General features: G+C 42.2%; 2 protein-coding genes across 2 annotated transcripts in view; both read right to left on the bottom strand.

Annotated features, from left to right (window-relative positions):
• Positions 1–3,151, bottom strand: part of tmem94 (transmembrane protein 94) — a 31,270-nt gene extending 28,119 nt beyond the window's left edge. The window contains exons 1-3 of the mRNA XM_058061328.1: positions 2,987–3,151; positions 1,145–1,269; positions 894–988 (exon numbers count right to left, since the gene is read on the bottom strand). Coding sequence (XP_057917311.1) covers positions 894–917 — 24 coding nt within the window. The 5' untranslated portion in view covers positions 918–988; positions 1,145–1,269; positions 2,987–3,151. The remainder of the gene's footprint in view (positions 1–893; positions 989–1,144; positions 1,270–2,986) is intronic.
• Positions 3,152–3,493: 342 nt separating this feature from the next.
• Positions 3,494–18,858, bottom strand: part of myo15b (myosin XVB) — a 56,912-nt gene continuing 41,547 nt past the window's right edge. The window contains exons 49-66 of the mRNA XM_058061327.1: positions 18,499–18,614; positions 17,314–17,455; positions 17,106–17,217; positions 14,987–15,359; positions 14,845–14,908; positions 14,686–14,758; positions 14,537–14,613; positions 14,395–14,471; positions 13,260–13,390; positions 13,081–13,179; positions 12,933–13,006; positions 12,556–12,652; positions 10,978–11,126; positions 10,751–10,890; positions 7,273–7,406; positions 7,072–7,205; positions 5,508–5,648; positions 3,494–5,345 (exon numbers count right to left, since the gene is read on the bottom strand). Coding sequence (XP_057917310.1) covers positions 5,259–5,345; positions 5,508–5,648; positions 7,072–7,205; positions 7,273–7,406; positions 10,751–10,890; positions 10,978–11,126; positions 12,556–12,652; positions 12,933–13,006; positions 13,081–13,179; positions 13,260–13,390; positions 14,395–14,471; positions 14,537–14,613; positions 14,686–14,758; positions 14,845–14,908; positions 14,987–15,359; positions 17,106–17,217; positions 17,314–17,455; positions 18,499–18,614 — 2,220 coding nt within the window. The 3' untranslated portion in view covers positions 3,494–5,258. The remainder of the gene's footprint in view (positions 5,346–5,507; positions 5,649–7,071; positions 7,206–7,272; positions 7,407–10,750; positions 10,891–10,977; positions 11,127–12,555; positions 12,653–12,932; positions 13,007–13,080; positions 13,180–13,259; positions 13,391–14,394; positions 14,472–14,536; positions 14,614–14,685; positions 14,759–14,844; positions 14,909–14,986; positions 15,360–17,105; positions 17,218–17,313; positions 17,456–18,498; positions 18,615–18,858) is intronic.

Here is an 18,858-nt window from a genome sequence, read left to right as displayed (position 1 = left end):
GCACATGAAATTAATCAATCACTTCACATTGATCTTTGCACCACAACACCGAAATACAGTAAACCTCGGCTATATCGGACTCGGATATATCGGAAATTCGCTCACAACGGACAGATAAAAAAGAACCAATTTTTCTGTAATGCATTTCCAATAAAAATTCATTGCATATATCGGATTTTTTATAACGGATTTCGCCTATTTCGGACAAAATCTCCAGTCCCGTTCCAATGCATTTCCATTAAATTTCCCTCGCATATATCGGATGGCCGCATCGTTATGCTAATCTTGTTGATGTCACTGGCTATTGTCTTTCTCCTGGCTCCAGATTTCGGACAAATATAAAAGTGAGTGACGTCAATAATACTAGCACAGCAGTGAATGAGATCTTAACCTCACTATTGGAAATAACGTAGGCCTGACGGGCGTAACAGGGCCTAGCTTAATTAACAATTTGTTATGCTCAGAGTCCAATAAAGTTCAATTCTCATTACCTTACGTCTCTTTTCATTGCCCAGTCCAGGTACATTGGAAACATAGTCAAGGAAGTGCCTTTTTATAACGGATAAAATCCGATTTACGCATATACCGGATATAAATCCGATATATGCGTAAAACGGACATTTTCCGGTATACGCATATAACAGATTTTGCTTATATCGGACAAAACCAGTGGGAACAATTGAATCCGATATATCCGAGGTTTACTGTAGTTGGTATCCCAACGAGCAGTGACTACGGCTGTTTGTGGGTCTCCAAGATCTCCCTGGGTCATCGCTCTTTAACTAAAAACATTCTCTAGCATAAGTTTTACAACACCCACGGATAAAGCAAATGGCTAACCAAAGCTACAATAAAATATATTTGTGCCAGCACGACTATAGGAAAAAACTCACCTGCTGCTTATCCTTTGACTCCATAGTAACAGGAGCCACTCCACATGCTCTGTTCCCCAACCAGCCAACACCACCTGGCAGATTCCTGTCAGTGCCTGCGAGGTACAAATATGGACCCGGACCTGTTAGCCTTCAGCGTGTGGATGCTTAGATACATTAGCAGATGGACGGCGCAGCCTCGGTGTCCCGCCTGGCAACACCTCCTGTCCTGTCGCCTCTGCCAGTGTGACGGGAGTCACACCCACACCTACATGAGCCAATGGAAAGACGTCCGCACAGCTGTGATCCAGCTATTTTTGGCTCTTTTGGTGCTTAATGGTTGCTCCTGTGCTGCTGTATCCGGATGCTCGGTTTAATATCGGGTACATAAAGCGCTCTGTGGAAAAGGGACAGATGACATGAATCACAAATCAGAAGTGAAATGACATGCACATGCATACTGTGTAAATATAGTCGACCTTCCATGCACACAATATTCCTGTAGTCAGCACAATATAACAAATATATCATAAATGTTATTAGAATGTTATTAGTCCCACATTTGCTCCAAATTAAGTTAGTCTGTGCTCCGTTTGTGCCGTTTTCTCTAATTAAAAAGGACGATTTGTACTGTCATACTTTTTCAGTTATTAAAAGTAGTCCCTCGTCTATCACTGTTAATTGTTTCCAGGATTCAATATTAATAAATTTCATATTTTCGTAATTAAGAGAACAGAAAACTTGTGTACCATTATTAGAGCCCCTGTTGACATGAAATAACACCCCTACAGTCACCTCTACACACCTATTATTCTTTGTTTACTTCACATTGCTAAACTGTAAGGCTATGGGACACAAGAGACAGCCACCACTCTGAAGCTCACCAGTTAGCATCTCCAGTTTACTTATTCTAAACAAAGTGTTTCAAACAGAGTGCGAAGGAAGACAAAGAAAGAGGCCAAAACCTTACCACTTCCACACAGAAGCAGAGGAGAACTATAGCATGCTATACATGCAGTGTAAAGGTCATCTAATCGACACCACACGATATATAGTTTTTCTTTCAATATTTGTGGACTAACAATAGTCCATAGTCAACCATAAAACAGCGGTTATTTATTAAATAATAAACAAAAACCTGCGATAACGTGAGGGAGTGATGTTTGAACCGCAACGTAGTGAGGGACGACCGCGTCATTTGTTTGTCTCAAGCACACATATTCAATAACCATTCAATAGCCACATATTATTATTACCCATCACTCACATTTGATGCTTTCCATGCTTGCATGTCCATTTCTGTGCCTGGATGTCTAATTCTGGGCTGCCTTGAAACTGACTTTTGCCAGTTTGGAGGCAGGACCCACCGGAAGCACAGAGCTGCCGTGATTGGTTGCTTTCGTGAAACCACGCCCCCGTAACCTCGTCTCTCAATGGTTGACAGCTAGCTACCTGTTCCATCCTAAGGAGCTGGTACGTTGTTTATCATAAATATATCGTAAATGGCAACAGTCATAAAATAGCCAAATAATTGTGCCTCTAGTTAAGACCGACACTAAAAAGTCAGCTGGTGTAGGCTGCATAGAAAACGGATGGACGGATGAATGAATGAATTGTAAAAATAACATTGACCAAGGTGCTGTTTAAACGAGTTAAGTGGCTAAAGGTAATCAACAAAGTACTTAATGATACTATTACGGTAGTATTACGGTACTATTACGGCAGTATATAGTATCCGAACTAAACCTAAAACAACTTTGACTCCATTAGTTCATTTTTTTAGGCTTTTCTTTCTCCTTTCCTACACTTTACGCACCTGGCGGTCTTACAGCAAGAAGCGCGAGGATGTGGACACGTGACGCAACCAGGAACAGAACACCTCAGCTGTGGCTACAGGATTCTCCGAAGGACGCAGCCTATGCGGTTGGCGGAGGCTGGGTCCTTCGAAGGATGCAGACCCTAAATCGGGATGCAACTTGTGTGATTGTCCACCTCAGGACACCGGGTAAGCGGAACATAATGTATGAAATATGATATCAACGTCAGGCAGTGTTAACACTGGTTTTGGTTGAACAATTAACAGCCTTTCACCATCGCTCTTCCGTAAAACTTACCGTTCGTCATTGGCAGATGTGTTTGAAGATGACTTTAAAATCAGCCGTCAATTACACAAGGAGAATCCATTTTGCCAGGGATGCGCCATGTTGGCTTCTTCTTCTTCTTGGGTTAAAAAGGCTGTTGTCGCACTAGCGCCCCCTCTGGTGGTTGTAGTCCATTAGCTTCTCCACCAACGCTAAAGTTGCTGTAAGCACTGGACTTCCTTTGGGGTTAAAATATTTGCCTGTTTATTAATTTATTTATTATTGAATCAATTATTTTTTAAAGAAGGAGTCAGGGTAATTTGTCGTGTCTTTATTAGAAACACACTTAGCTACTACTTACTTAGCTGTGTACTTAACTATTTACACCACAATGACACAGTGGTTCATTCCTATTGTGTTTAAAGACAACCTAGCAAGACTATGGTGGCAACTATCTATGAAAATCTATTAATATAAATGTCTATATTTACATCATAGAATGATGGTCACCACATGGTTATTGTATTCTCAGGCCGTTGAATCCATCCAGTCGTGATCAATCACCGAACCACTACACTAGAGATCATTTTATTTATTACACAATACAGTATCACACTGAGTATATCACTCACATTTCAGCAAACATTTTACGGAATATTCTCAAGGGACGATAATGTACGATATAGATGAAGTAGTGTACAGCTTGGAAAGCATGATAGATTTACTCTCCTCTAAAAGCAGGAAGTCCTCATGTTGGAAAACTGATAGGTGCATGATAATTATCCGACCAATATGACGAAGTAAATCCAATTACATAAAAAATAGCTCTGATAGTAGATAAAAAATTAAAAAAAACGCCCCAATGAGGCAGGATTGCCTTCTACAAGGACTGTACAGGTGAGCAAATCAAGCGCTCCTTTGTTTTTCTCCTGCTGTGAAGATATTTATTTTTTTGCAAGTTAAGAGAAAACTACACTTTTTGGGGGGGTGGATTTTTCCCATCATACTTAATCCTTATGTGAGACATGAACATGAGGTCAAAAGACATAAACACAGATAAAAAGAAGGCAGCTCATTCATGCAGGTCATGGGACACACTTATTCCACCCCCATACTTGCGTATACTTAACACACGACTGCCCCAAAACAGGCCAGTATGGGATATAGACGTGTTGTAAACATGTTCTGCACATGTGTAGAACCCCCCCTGTTTCCGATACTGTGGCATGAGAACGTGGCGGCACGCCGGGGCTGCTGGAAGAATGTGTCCGACCACAGTGCACGTTGCTGGGCCAGCACCAGCTCATTCAACAAGACATCCATTTTTACATAATAATATAATGCTGCACGGCGGTCGAGTGGTTAGCGCACAGACCTCACAGCCAGGAGACGGGGGTTCAATCCCACCCTCGGCCATCTCTGTGTGGAGTTTGCATGTTCTCCCCGTGCATGTGTGGGTTTTCTCCGGGTACTCCGGTTTCCTCCCACATTCCAAAAACATGCTAGGTTAATTGGCGACTCCAAATTGTCCATAGGTATGAATGTGAGTGTGAATGGTTGTTTGTCTATATGTGACCTGTGATTGGCTGGCCACCAGTCCAGGGTGTACCCCGCCTCTCGCCAGAAGACAGCTGGGATAGGCTCCAGCACCCCCGCGACCCTCGTGAGGATAAGCGGTAGAAAATGAATGAATGAATGAAGGTGGGGCTGCACGGCGGTCGAGTGGTTAGCACACAGACCTCAAAATTGTCAATAGGTATGAATGTGAATGTGAGTGTGAATGGTTGTTTGTCTATATGTGCCCTGTGGTTGGCTGGTCACCAGTCCAAGGTGTACGCCTCTCGCCCGAAGACAGCTGGGATAGGCTCCAGCGACCCTCGTGAGGATAAGCGGTAGAAAATGAATATAATGAAAAGCCCAATTGACTATAGATTAGAATACTGCTTTGTACCCCAACCAGCTAACAAATGGCTAATCTAATCCCAAATTGGTTCCTTTAGCTCTTCAGACCATGCTCCTCGTTGGTTCTGCGAACTGTCCAATGGTCTGCTGTTGACTCAGAAGGTCATAACTTTCGCATCACAATGACTGGTTTTACAACATTTATATCAAAATGTGAGTGTGAATGGTTGTTTGTCTATATGTGCCCTGTGATTGGCTGGCCACCAGTCCAGGGTGTACCCCGAATCAATGAATATAATAGGTGTGTCCCATTACATGCATTCTTAGCTGCCTCTTTTTATACAATGTGGATGAAAATTCCAAACAAAGTGCAGTTTAACAAAACTTTTAAAATGGCGCGTGTCTATTTGTGATTATTGATGCTGCTCTTGACTGAAGGACGGATCATCTCTTCCATTATCATAGCAAGGATGTGACACAGCTCCTTGGCCTGAAAGAAAGAAGAAGACATAACCAAGTTGAGACACACACTAAACAATATTCCATTATAGCGTACCATCACTTATAAGTATAAGTATAGTTATTAAAAACCATCCATAGTCATAGAAACATCTGTGTTAAGCAAATGGGCGTTTCATAGAAGATTCATCACCTGTGTGAGATAAATGGTTACTTTCTCAGGCCGACTGGGATTGCCGTGGGTGATATCTACAGATGGAGGCTTTCCTGCTTTTTTGGGTCTCACAGTGCGTATGGACTGAACATTAAGCAGAGGGACTTGAAAGAGTTGCTCCTGTAAAAGGAAAGAACCACACATTTACACCTTATCAGACTGTATCGACACTTCCATCCCTAAAAAATATACAATGAAAATATACTTATTGGGCATTAAAAGAACTAAGAATATTAAAATAAAAACGGCTTGTGGTAACTTCGTCTGAGCCCACTTTCATCAGCCGCCTGTAGCAAAGGTTTGCCAGACACATCGTGGCTGTACATCGGCTGCTCGAGGCATGTGGCCGAATACAGCACACCTTCTGGTGGCTCCCTCTGCTTCTCCTGATAGTAGTGATGTTACCGATGTTATGGACAACTCAACAGGTACAGTTGGTCCAATCCTAATTTGTTCCGATCATTTGTGGCTTCAGGTGTACACAAACTAGAGTCAAATCTTAATTTTAAAAAGTAGATAATGTATAAAAAAAAAAAGGTTTGAAATGAAAAATGAAATGATAGTCATATGTTGTGTTCTGGTCACTGGACGCCAGTCATGTTACATTGTGGAGACATTAATGGAATGCTGAAATTACACAAAATGGGGGAATTTTTGGACCATTGTGTCCTGAATGAGCTGAAGATTTTGATGTTGAAATGGTTTCAATGGGTTGAGAAATGTGGAAGTACCGTATTTTCTGGACTATAAGTCGCTCCGAAGTCGCACAAGGCCAAAAATGCATCATTAGGTAAAAAAAACACATACGTACATAAGTCGCACTGGAGTATAAGTCACATTTTTGTGGGTTTATTTACTGTATTTTCTGGACTATAAGTCGCTCCGGAGTATAAGTCGCACAAGGCCAAAAATGCATTATGTAGAAAAAAAACATACATAAGTCGCACTGGAGTATAAGTAGCATTTTTTGCGGGTAATTTATTTTCCAAACTACTTGACCAAAGCAGACATTACGTCCTCTTGGAAGGCAAGTTCTAACAATAAAAGAATAGAGAACAGGCTGAATAGGTGTAAGATATGCTAACACAATGGTTATTCAGCTACACAAAAAATAAACATGAACAGAAAAGGTGTCCAGTGTTTATGGAACATAAATGTTTTTTTCATTTATAAGTTGCTCTGGAGTATAAGTCGCAGGAACAGCCAACCTATGAAAAAAAGTGCATAGTCCAGAAAATACGGTAATACATATACCGTATTTTCCAGACTAAAAGTCGCTCTGGAGTATAAGTCGCACATGGCCAAAAATGCATAATTAGGTAGAAAAAAACATACATAAGTCGCACTGGAGTATAAGTCACATTTTTTGCGGGTTATTTATTTTACAAACTACTTGACCAGGCGGCTTATAGTCCGGAAAATACAGTAGTTGGTAGGAATAATAAGAATACCAGAAGAATTTAGTAGCAGAAGAACATCCAGTGTGTGTGTGTGTGTGTGTGTGTGTGTGTGTGTGAATGTCCGTCAAGCACCGATTGAATACCTGCGTTTTGGGATGGCTAAAAAGCACTCTGTCATGGCCGACGCTAACCAGGCAGGGTGAAGGACAACCACGTTGGCTGACCTTCTGGGCAAAGTACGTGTTGTAGCCAAACAGACGCAGGCCTCTCAGAAACACTGAAAGATAAAGCATCAGTCGTCCAGAGGGGCACGGCACAATGTAGATAAGTGACTTCATACTAACCAATCAATTGTATTTTGGCATCGAGAGGGGCGAGGGACTGCATTTCTGCTATTTTGCTCAAACAGGAAGAATGCATCTCATCCATGTTAGCGTTGGGTGCCTCATGAACAGGAAGGTATTTCTTTATCTCCTGCCTAGCAGGAAATACATGCGCACCAGACGTCTTATTAGATACAATCATCATGTTAAAAATGTAAAGTACAGTATCGTTATCCAGGTTTTAGGGTGAAGGTGAGCTGCACCGTCAATTGGTCAGCAACCAGTCACAGGACATTTACTTTATATATCAGCTTCTATGAATAAAAATTGATTCGATTAATCACATGTTCTCCATGGTTAACCTACAATTAATCAGAGATGGAAATAAGTTTACAGCTCAACAACAAGTAGACATTAGTAAAGTAAACTGTACATCACTCAAATATCATTTTCTTCAAGCAAATAATCTCTCAGAATAAAACCCCGACTGACATTACAAATAAAGCTTTGCAAACTAAGTGAAGTGATTTACTTTATATATCAGCTTCTATGAATAAAAATTGGGGCGATTAATCACATGTTCTCCATGGTTAACCTACAATTAATCAGAGATGGAAATAAGTTTACAGCTTAACAACAAGTAGACATTAGTAAAGTATACTGTCCATCACTCAAAAATCATTCTCTTCAAGCATATAATCTCTCAGAATAAAACCCCGACTGACATTACAAATAAAGCTTTGCAAACTACAGTGAAGAAAATAAGTATTTGAACACCCTGCTATTTTGCTATTTCTCCCACTTAGAAATCATGGAGGGGTCTGAAATTTTCATCGTAGGTGCATGTCCACTGTGAGAGAGATAAACTAAAAAGAAAAATCCAGAAATCACAATGCATGATTTTTTTAACAATTTATTTGTGTGATACAGCTGCTAATAAGTATTTGAACACCTGAGAAAATGAATGTTAATATTTGGTACAGTAGCCTTTGTTTGCTATTACAGAGGTCAAACGTTTCCTGTAGTTTTTCACCAGGTTTGCACACACTGCAGGAGGGATCTTGGCCCACTCCTCCACACAGATCTTCTCTAGATCAGTCAGGTTTCTGGGCTGTCGCTGAGAAACACGGAGTTTGAGCTCCCTCCAAAGATTTTCGATTGGGTTCAGGTCTGGAGACTGGCTGGGCCATGCTAGAACCTTGATATGCTTCTTACGGAGCCACTCCTTGGTTTTCCTGGCTGTGTGCTTCGGGTCGTTGTCGTGTTGGAAGACCCAGCCACGACCCATCTTCAATGCTCTGACAGAGGGAAGGAGGTTGTTCCCCAAAATCTCACAATACACGGCCCCAGTCATCCTCTCTTTAATGCAGTGCACTCGTCCTGTCCCATGTGCAGAAAAACACCCCCAAAGCATGATGCTACCACCCCCATGCTTCACAGTAGGGATGGTGTTCTTCGGATTGTACTCTTCATTCTTCTTCCTCCAAACACGCTTATTGGAATTATGACCAAAAAGTTCTATTTTGGTCTCATCTGACCATAAAACTTTCTCCCATGACTCCTCTGTATCATCCAAATGGTCATATGCAAACTTAAGACGGGCCTTGACATGTGCTGGTTTAAGCAGGGGAACCTTTCGTGCCATGCATGATTTCACATCATGACGTCTTAGTGTATTACCTACAGTAACCTTGGAAACGGTGGTCCCAGCTCTTTTCAGGTCATTGACCAAGTCCTGTCGTGTAGTTCTGGGCTGATTCCTCACCTTTCTTAGAATCATTGAGACCCCACGAGGTGATATCTTGCATGGGGCTCCACTCCGATTGAGATTGACCGTCATGTTTAGCTTCTTCCATTTTCTAATGATAGCTCCAACAGTGGACCTTTTTTCACCAAGCTGCTTGGTAATTGCTCCGTAGCCCTTTCCAGCCTTGTGGAGGTGTACAATTTTGTCTCTGGTGTCTTTGGACAGCTCTTTGGTCTTCGCCATGTTACAAGTTAAAGTCTTACTGATTGTATGGGGTGGACAGGTGTCTTTATGCAGCTAACGACCTCAAACAGGTGCATCTGATTCAGGATGATACATGGAGTGCAGGTGGACTTCTAATGGGCAGACTAACAGGTCTTTCAGGGTCAGAATTCTAGATGATACACAGGTGTTCAAATACTTATTAGCAGCTGTATCACACAAATAAATTGTTAAAAAAAATCATGCATTGTGATTTCTGGATTTTTCTTTTTAGTTTATCTCTCTCACAGTGGACATGCACCTACGATGAAAATTTCAGACCCCTCCATGATTTCTAAGTGGGAGAAATAGCAAAATAGCAGGGTGTTCAAATACTTATTTTCTTCACTGTAAGTGAAATAAAAACACCCTGTTTTTATTTCACATTTACTTTATATAACAGCTTCTATGAATAAAAATTGGGGCGATTAATCACATGTTTTCCATGGTTAACCTACAATTAATCAGAGATGGAAATAAGTTTACAGCTCAACAACAAGTAGACATTAGTAAAGTAAACTGTCCATCACTCAAATATCATTCTCTTCAAGCAAATAATCTCTCAGAATAAAACCCCGACTGACATTACAAATAAAGCTTTGCAAACTAAGTGAAGTGATTTACTTTATATATCAGCTTCTTTGAATAAAAATTGGGCCGATTAATCACATGTTCTCCATGGTTAACCTACAATTAATCAGAGATGGAAATAAGTTTACAGCTTAACAACAAGTAGACATTAGTAAAGTAAACTGTCCATCACTCAAAAATCATTCTCTTCAAGCATATAATCTCTCAGAATAAAACCCAGACTGAGATTACAAATAAAGCTTTGCAAACTAAGTGAAATGAAAACAGGGTGTTTGAAAAAAAAATTTCAAGTGCTAAAAATTTGCTTTAAAAAATGCTTAAAATTAAAATTTAAAGTCATTAAAAGTTGAGGTTCACGTCATTTTTTGCAGCGTTCAATCGTCACTGTTTATGAAAAATTGTGACAAAAACTGTAAATCCTTGCCCTCGCTGAAATGTCAGTAATAACAATGGTGATGACTGGACACCACATAGTTTTTAGTCAAAAATATAAAAATAAGTTCATAAGGTTTTATCCACATGGATTAATTTAGCCCCAGCAGAAACAATATATGTAAGTTTTGATTGGATTTTCATAGTTTCTATATTTCATCAATTCCGGGTCGCGGGGGCAGGCGTGCCAGTAGGGAAGTCCAGACTACAATATTATGTGTGTAAAATATACATTTTGTGCATATTTTGCATACACCACATCAATGATAACTCCAATGAAGCAATTACAGTTCATACCAAAGCCCACTGAATACAACCACGATGTTCCCAAATGTTGTCCAATCATCACTTATGCCTCAAAAGATCCTTGTAAAGATCTGAGAAGGTGTCACAGTCATCAGAAGTCAACCATAGACCTTTAGTGACTTCAAGCAAAAGTAAACATATGTCATGATCAATAAAACTCACAATGAGGGATGGTTCTTCAGGCCCTGGGACAGGTACTGCAAAGCTGACAGTTCTGCCATCTGCTGGGCTGAGGAGCCGCTGACATGATTTGTCCCCGCAGGACTAAGCTGCAGCGTCCCGCTCAGGTAGTCGTTCAGGAGCTACGGAGACGGACAAACTCCTTCAGCAAAACAACATGGAGATGCAGACCACAATGGTTTGTTACGTCCGTCGGTTCTTTTGCTTGCCTGTTGATAGTGAAAATTCACGTAGGAAATATTGCTGAAAGAAAGAGGGGTTCTCCACAACACTCTTCTCAGAGATAAGAAGATGCATCCATCATCCAGCAAAAAGTCCATCAAATACTCGTTGGAATGAAGAGGGCGAACCATTCCATCTGAAAGTGTAAAAAAACGATGAATCGGAATCTGCTTCTATTATATACTGCATACACGTCAGCTTCCTTGACATCATAAACCAGTTCCGTCCGGACCTGGATATTACTACTACTACTACTACTACATTGTGTGTTAGTTTTGGTTGCACCATTAGTGAAGTAGGGGTTTAGTTTTCTGCCAATAATCGTCCTAATTATGGGGATTATGGAGTGAGTTGGTTCCGTTGACCTGCTTTTACCTGCTGATGGGTTATAGGGGATGCACAACTACCCTTTAGGATACCTGACATGCCTTGCAGGTTATAAGGGCTATAAAATAACATTGCTTTGTGTGGATATTACTGTATTATATTAGCATATTCCCTCTGTTCGTCCATCTGTGGACATTTGACTTGTAGAAGTCAAATGTCCGTCCATCCGTCCGTCCGTGTACATTTGACTTGTAGAGGTCAAATGTCTGTCCATCGGACCATCCGTCCTTCCATCCGTGTACATTTGACTTGCAGAAGTCAAATGTCCGTCCGTCCGTGTACATTTGACTTGCAGAAGTCAAATGTCCGTCCGTCCGTGTACATTTGACTTGTAGAAGTCAAATGTCCGTCCGTCCATTTGTGTACATTTGACTTGTAGAAGTCAAATGTCCGTCCGTCCGTTCGTGTACATTTGACTTGTAGAAGTCAAATGTCCGTCCATCCGCTCGTCCGTGTACATTTGACTTGAAGAAGTCAAATGTCCCTCCGTCCGTCCGTCCGTGTACATTTGACTTGAAGAAGTCAAATGTCCCTCCGTCCGTCCGTCCGTGTACATTTGACTTGCAGAAGTCAAATGTCCCTCCGTCCGTCCGTCCGTGTACATTTGACTTGCAGAAGTCAAATGTCCGTCCGTCCGTCCGTGTACATTTGACTTGCAGAAGTAAAATGTCCGTCCGTCCGTCCGTGTACATTTGACTTGCAGAAGTCAAATGTCCGTCCGTCCGTCCGTCCGTGTACATTTGACTTCTACAAGTCAAATGTCCGTCCATCCGTCCGAAGTCAAATGTCCATCCGTCCGTCCGAAGTCAAATGTCCGTCCGTCCGTCCGAAGTCAAATGTCCGTCCGTCCGTTCGTGTACATTTGACTTGTAGAAGTCAAATGTCCGTCCGTCCATTCATGTACATTTGACTTGTATAAGTCAAATGTCTGTCCATCCGCCTGTCCATCCGCTCGTCCATGTACATTTGACTTGTAGAAGTCAAATGTCCGTCCGTCCGTCCACATTTGACTTGAAGAAGTCAAATGTCAGTCCGTTCGTCCGTCCGTCCGTGTACATTTGACTTCTACAAGTCAAATGTCCGTCCATCCGTCCGTGTACATTTGACTTGTAGAAGTCAAATGTCTGTGCATCTGTCCGTCCATCCGTGTACATTTGACTTGTCGAAGTCCATTTTACCTTGTTGTCGGTTGGCAAAGACGGAATATTCTCTCACATCTGAGAGGTTTGAGATCTCCATTTCTTGACAGAAGTGATTGGTCGCATCAGTTGCCATCTTGAGAAGGACACAAAAAAAACAAAGAAAAGTGTTTAGTACCAAGGTGCATGCTTTCAATCACAGACAATCAGAAACAAATCTGTCCAACTATGAACCAGTCATTACCAGCTTGTCTAGACGTGTCCCGGAACATTGACAAGCACAAACGCTAAAGAAATGTAGCCTGTTATGCTAACACGGGGTTGACCAAGTTGACCTCTTCTTTAGTGCAATTGAAGTTAACAGCACTTAATGTGGAGGTGATCGATGGAGGTGATGGTTGAGAAACAATACTTACACTGAAATGACTTATCTTGATGGGGAACTCCACCCCTCCTGGCAGATGGATAGAAATAAGCTGTGAAGTTTTACCTGCCTGCAGAGAACAAAGATGGTAGTTGTGAAAATGGTACTACTGTATAACGTGTATTCATCCACAGGTTAACTTGCCAGGATGGCCTCCATCTCAACTTGCGAGGGGATGTTACGGCGGCCGCCGAAACTGATGGAACGTTGAAGGTTGTCCTGGCAAACAGACGCCAGATCTGTTCGAAAATGATACAATCATTTGTATTTCCATACTACAAAGTATCACTTCAAAAACCAGTTCTTGGGCAGCATGTACCCTGGTAAGGGTGTTCGTGGTCCATGTTGATGTCCTGCAAGTGGCGTGAAAAGTAGGGCTGGAGAGTTCCTGAACAGGGGAAGAAGCCAGCAATGAGGTTGAGTAAACGCCAGCCCAGGATGCAGCTGGATCTGTGGAGATCATTGGAGATCATATGCATAAAAATATGTAAGACATCATTGGACTCAAACCAGGCCTCACAGCTAAGAGACCCAAGTTCAATTCCACTCTCGGCCATCTCTGTGTGGAGTTTGCATGTTCTCTCCGTGCATGCGTGGGTTTTCCGTGGGTACTCCGGTTTCCTCCCACATTCCAAAAACATGCTAGGTTAATTGGCGACTCCAAATTGTCCATAGGTATGAATGTGAGTGTGAATGGTTGTTTGTCTATATGTGCCCTGTGATTGGCTGGCCACCAGTCCAGGGTGTACCCTCTTGCCCGAAGACAGCTGGGATAGGCTCCAGCACCCACGCGACCCTCGTGAGGATAAGCGGTAGAAAATGAATGAATGAAAACAATCCCAGGAGAATCGGAATGTTACATTTGACTTGTAGAAGTCAAATGTCCGTCCGTCCGTCCGTCCACATTTGACTTGTAGAAGTCAAATGTCCGTCCGTCTGTGTACATTTGACTTGTAGAAGTCAAATGTCCGTCCGTCTGTGTACATTTGACTTGTAGAAGTCAAATAGTCGTCCGTCCGTCCGTCCACATTTGACTTGTAGAAGTCAAATAGTCGTCCGTCCGTCCACATTTGACTTGTAGAAGTCAAATAGTCGTCCGTCCGTCCGTCCACATTTGACTTGTAGAAGTCAAATGTCCGTCCGTCCGTCCGTGTACATTTGACTTGTAGAAGTCAAATGTCCATCCGTCCGTCCGTCCGTCCACATTTGACTTGTAGAAGTCAAAACAATCCCAGGAGAATCGGAATGTTAGTCCCCGTTCTCATCAATGCTCAAGTCTGGATGGCCAACCCAACAATGGAAGAAGTTCACCATGTACTCCACTGTGAAGTACAATAAACACTGTATGTTTTTAGAAAAAAAAAATCAACCTATTGTTAGTATTACTTTAAAAAACCTGAAACGTACAAAAGGTTTTTGTACTGGTCGATGTGTTTTATGTGGACCTGACTTACTTATTCGAGTTGCTGGTCGTTTGCTTGATGACCTGGCAGTAGATTTCATCTCTCAGCAGCTCTCGTTCCTTGCCGAGCTGAGCAGTTTTAAAGCATTAGTTGCTAGTTTTTAGTCCAAGTCCGTTGAGTGAGAGACACCAACCAGCAGGATATGACGTAGACAGTCTGCTTGAGTGCTGTGCTTTTTCATTGCTGCATCGCCCATGAATTGCATGACCGCTTCAAAGGAGAGACCGATATTAGAAAAAAACTAAGTCCTCAATTTGGAATAGCATGAATAGCATTTCTTACTCGTGAAGCACTGAACCGATAAATTGTTGACATCAGGGTCGTTGTAGAGGATGAGGGACTCCTGAATGGGCGCCTTAGAAGAAATCACACAGATTTGTTTGTGCAAATGTGGAATAATGAAAGCAAAACCAGGATGTCTCGTTTTGGTCTTGGTCTTACCGCTGTGAATTGAACTGCCTCTGAAAATTGCCTCCTACTCGGTTTCAAGCCTTCGTTTTTCACTCTTTCATGAACAGGCGATAAAAACACACTTAAAATACAAGTCAATATGAGTTTTGAAAACCCAAAACCCAAATCTCACCTAAAGCTTTTCATAGCGAACTCGGCCATTGCCGACATGGGAAAGTCTTGAAGCGTCCCCTGGATGGGGGTCTGCAAGGATCTCTGGGATGAGACCTCTGAATCACTGGTTTCCTTGCTGATGGGAACTAGACCTGGTTCTTTTTGTGCGGGTCTGCTGAGAAACGTAGTCGTTTCTTGTGGCGGAGTGGTTGGTCTGGCGGGAACCAGAGTTGCTTCCTGTTGAGGAGTAGCGGGCCTCGGACCCCTCATGCTTTTCCGCCTATCATCTCTTCGCTCAAGTTTGAGATTGTGGTAGTCCAACGGGGCTGATGGCTGGGTGAGGTCCGCAGGAAAGAGACCGGAGCGTCCTCCCAAAGTACCAAAATACCAACCTGCCAATTGAAAGTTTTGAAAACTCATTTCATTGTCAATCTACAGTCATGTAAGAAGTATCATTAGTATGATCATTATGGGCATGCACTGCAATGCAGGCCCCCACTGACACTCAATGGGGGCACATATTGTAGGACCGCCTTGACACTTTCGTTATAAAGTGTCATCTCGCTAGATGCTAGCGTGCTACCAGTTAGCATGTTAGCTTTTTTGCTAAATTCCTCATGTAATATACGCACGGCATTGCTTGAGGTTCACAGCACAGGTTGCATGCCCATCAAAATTTGAATGGGAATTTTCCAGTTTATGGTAATGGTTTTATTTCATTTGAACATGCATCAGATTACAATTGAGTGCATCCCATAATCAGTTCACAGTTCCACATGTCCAAAAGGAGTAGGAAGAAGCAAAGCTTATTAAATCCTACCCCTCCATCTGGTACTTTTACAATCAGTAACTGTTACATTTGTTCACTTCCTGCTTTCCTAATATAGTTTACGTTAGTATAGTTAGTATAGTATAGTATAAACGTATAGTTTTTTCACAATATGAGCATCCAATGACATAATGGGTACCATAGTAAGTGTCAATATAGTGATATATATAGCACATCATGACTGGTTCAAGACTCTTCATCCTTGTATTTAGCAAACATCAACTGCTTGTATTGTTTCTTGAATTGGCTCATCGTTGTGCATTGTTTGAGGTCCTTACTCAATCCATTCCATAGTTTGATTCCACATACTGAAATGCTATGGCTTTTTAACGTAGTCCTAGCATAGAAGTGTTTCAAATGTACTTCTTCCCTGAGATCATATTTCTCCTCTCTTGTCGAGAAGTATTGGATGACATTTTTAGCTAATTGGTTATTTTTAGCCTTATGCATTATTTTAGCTGTTTGAAGATGAACTATATCAGCAAGTTGAAGTATTTGTGATTTTAGAAATAAGGAGTTAGTATGTTCTCTGTAGGCGGCATTATGAATTATCCTTACTGACCTTTTTTGCAGTACATTTAGCGAGTGGAGATTTCTTTTATAGTTATTAGCCCATATTTCCACACAATAAGTAAGATATGGTAGAACCAGAGAGCAATAAAGAGTGTGGAGTGATTTCTGATTGAGAACAAATTTTGCTTTGTTCAATATTGAAATATTTCTGGCCACTTTATGTTGTATATTTGTAATTGGACATGTGGAACTGTGAACTTAAACTATATTAGGAAAGCAGGAAGTGAACAAATGTAACAGTTACTGATTGTAAAAGTACCAGATGGAGGGGTAGGATTTAATAAGCTTTGCTTCTTCCTACTCCTTTTGGACATGTGGAACTGTGAACTGATTATGGGATGCACTCAATTGTAATCTGATGCATGTTCAAATGAAATTAAACCATTACCATTATACCAAAAACGGATTTAAACAGGTGGATTTTGAGTTGTTTTTTGAAAGTGGGAAGGTCAGGGCAAGCACGGAGTGAATGGGGCAAAGAGTTCCAGAGGGTGGGGGCAGCGATGGAGAAGGCTCTGTCTCCTCAGGTTCGGAGCTTGGTCTTACAGGGGAGTGCCAGGAGGTTAGAGTCTGAGGAAGCGAGCAGCTGAGTTGTGAATATATTGTAATTTTTTTAGGGTTTTTGAAGGCTATGTGTCCTATGCTAATTGCACACTCGACACGTTTGATGTACTTCTCAGCCGTAAACACACTTATCCTCTCAAAAGACTAAGTGCAAGTACGAGAGTACACCAACCTGTCTGGAGCTCCTCCATTGCTAGTAGCTTAATAACATCTCCTTTACTGAAGCTGAGCAGACTCTTATCATCCGTCACGAAGCTCTTCAGGGCAACCACATGGCCGGAGTTCTTGGGGTTATCAAACACATCCATAAAAGTGGGTTAAATAAAAGAGGCCTTTGGGACAGTATCAAATGAGTGAGTAAGATGCCTCAAGCTTGATACCTTGATGACTTCTTTGAGGAAGACTTGGATCGTGGCCATGATTTGAGGAGCCCTGGTAGAGTGCAGCTGGAGGTTTTCATTCTTCAACTCCAGTTGGACTTTGTTGGTGCCACACAGTTCAACCGACAGCAGCTCTGCAAAACTTCATAGAAGCGGGTGACATTTTGGTTAATGAGAAGTACCAGGTATGCTACACCGAGACCAAAACCTGACAGGAAGTGTGTGCTTAGTAGTAATGTCATGATATTTGATTAGGATAAATGAACAAGTCCCTCCGGGCTGCACGGTGGTCGAGTGGTTAGCACGCAGACCACACAGCTACGAGACCGGAGTTCAGTCCCAATCCCACCCTCGGCCATCTCTGTGTGGAGTTTGCATGTTCTCCCCGTGCATGCGTGGGTTTTCTCCGGGTACTCCGGTTTCCTCCCACATTCCAAAAACATGCTAGGTTAATTGGCCACTCCAAATTGTCCATAGGTATGAATGTGAGTGTGAATGGTTGTTTGTCTATATGTGCCCTGTGATTGGCTGGCCACCAGTCCAGGGTGTACCCCGCCTCTCGCCCAAAGACAGCTGGGATAGGCTCCAGCACCCCCGCGACCCTCGTGAAAATGAATGAATGAATAATTTCTTCATTTTTTCTCTAATTAGTGCATCTTTAGGCTACACGGCGGGTCAAGTGTTTAAGGCCCAGGCCACACAGCTAGGAAACCCGAGTTCAATTCCACCCTCGGCCATCTCTGTGTGGAGTTTGCATGTTCTCCCCGTGCATGCGTGGGTTTTCTCCGGGTACTCCGGTTTCCTCCCCCATTCCAAAAAATGCTAGGTTAATTGGCCACTCCAAATTGTCCATAGGTATGAATGTGAGTGTGAATGGTTGTTTGTCTATATGTGCTCTGTGATTGGCTAGCGAAGTGTCGCCCGAAGGACAGCTGGGATAGGCTCCAGCACCCCCGCAACCCTCGTGAGGAGAAGTATGCACAAATTACAGTTAAATCTCAATTTCACCAAGTAGCTATCCAAAAGTTCTCACTTTAGCGAGGAGGAGTGATTGCAATAAACACGCATGCATGTATACATGTGTACCTCCCATTCCTCTACGGCTAAAACAAACAAGCCCCAGCACCCAAACCACCCGTCTCCTCCGCCATCATCCATACGGACAAAACCAGTACGTTACCTTACCTGTAGCTTCGAAGCAGGCGCAGGTGTTTTTGATCGATGCCTGATGCCGCAACCATTCTCAGGAGCCGAATGCCACGATGGCACACAGCCAAAATCTGAGTGTCATCACCGCCTGACTGCAATGAACAAATACCACAATGAGTAATACTTCTTGAAGTTTGAAGTATAAGGCCCGTGTAGCCTATCCAGTGCTGGGATCAACCGGTCCACTGGATACGAATACGATACACAAGTACGATACCAAGTACAATATTATGGCAGGGGTGTCCAAACTTTGTCCCGAGAGGGCCACATAGTGAAAAATAAGAATACATATATACTGTATTATATGGTACATATTTCAAGAAAAAAACTGCATCG

Source organism: Doryrhamphus excisus, chromosome 22 (genome assembly GCF_030265055.1).
Source record: "Doryrhamphus excisus isolate RoL2022-K1 chromosome 22, RoL_Dexc_1.0, whole genome shotgun sequence".
Classification (NCBI taxonomy): domain Eukaryota; kingdom Metazoa; phylum Chordata; class Actinopteri; order Syngnathiformes; family Syngnathidae; genus Doryrhamphus; species Doryrhamphus excisus.
The sequence above is the reverse complement of the archived record's forward strand: the minus strand, read 5'-3'. Positions and strand labels throughout refer to the sequence as shown.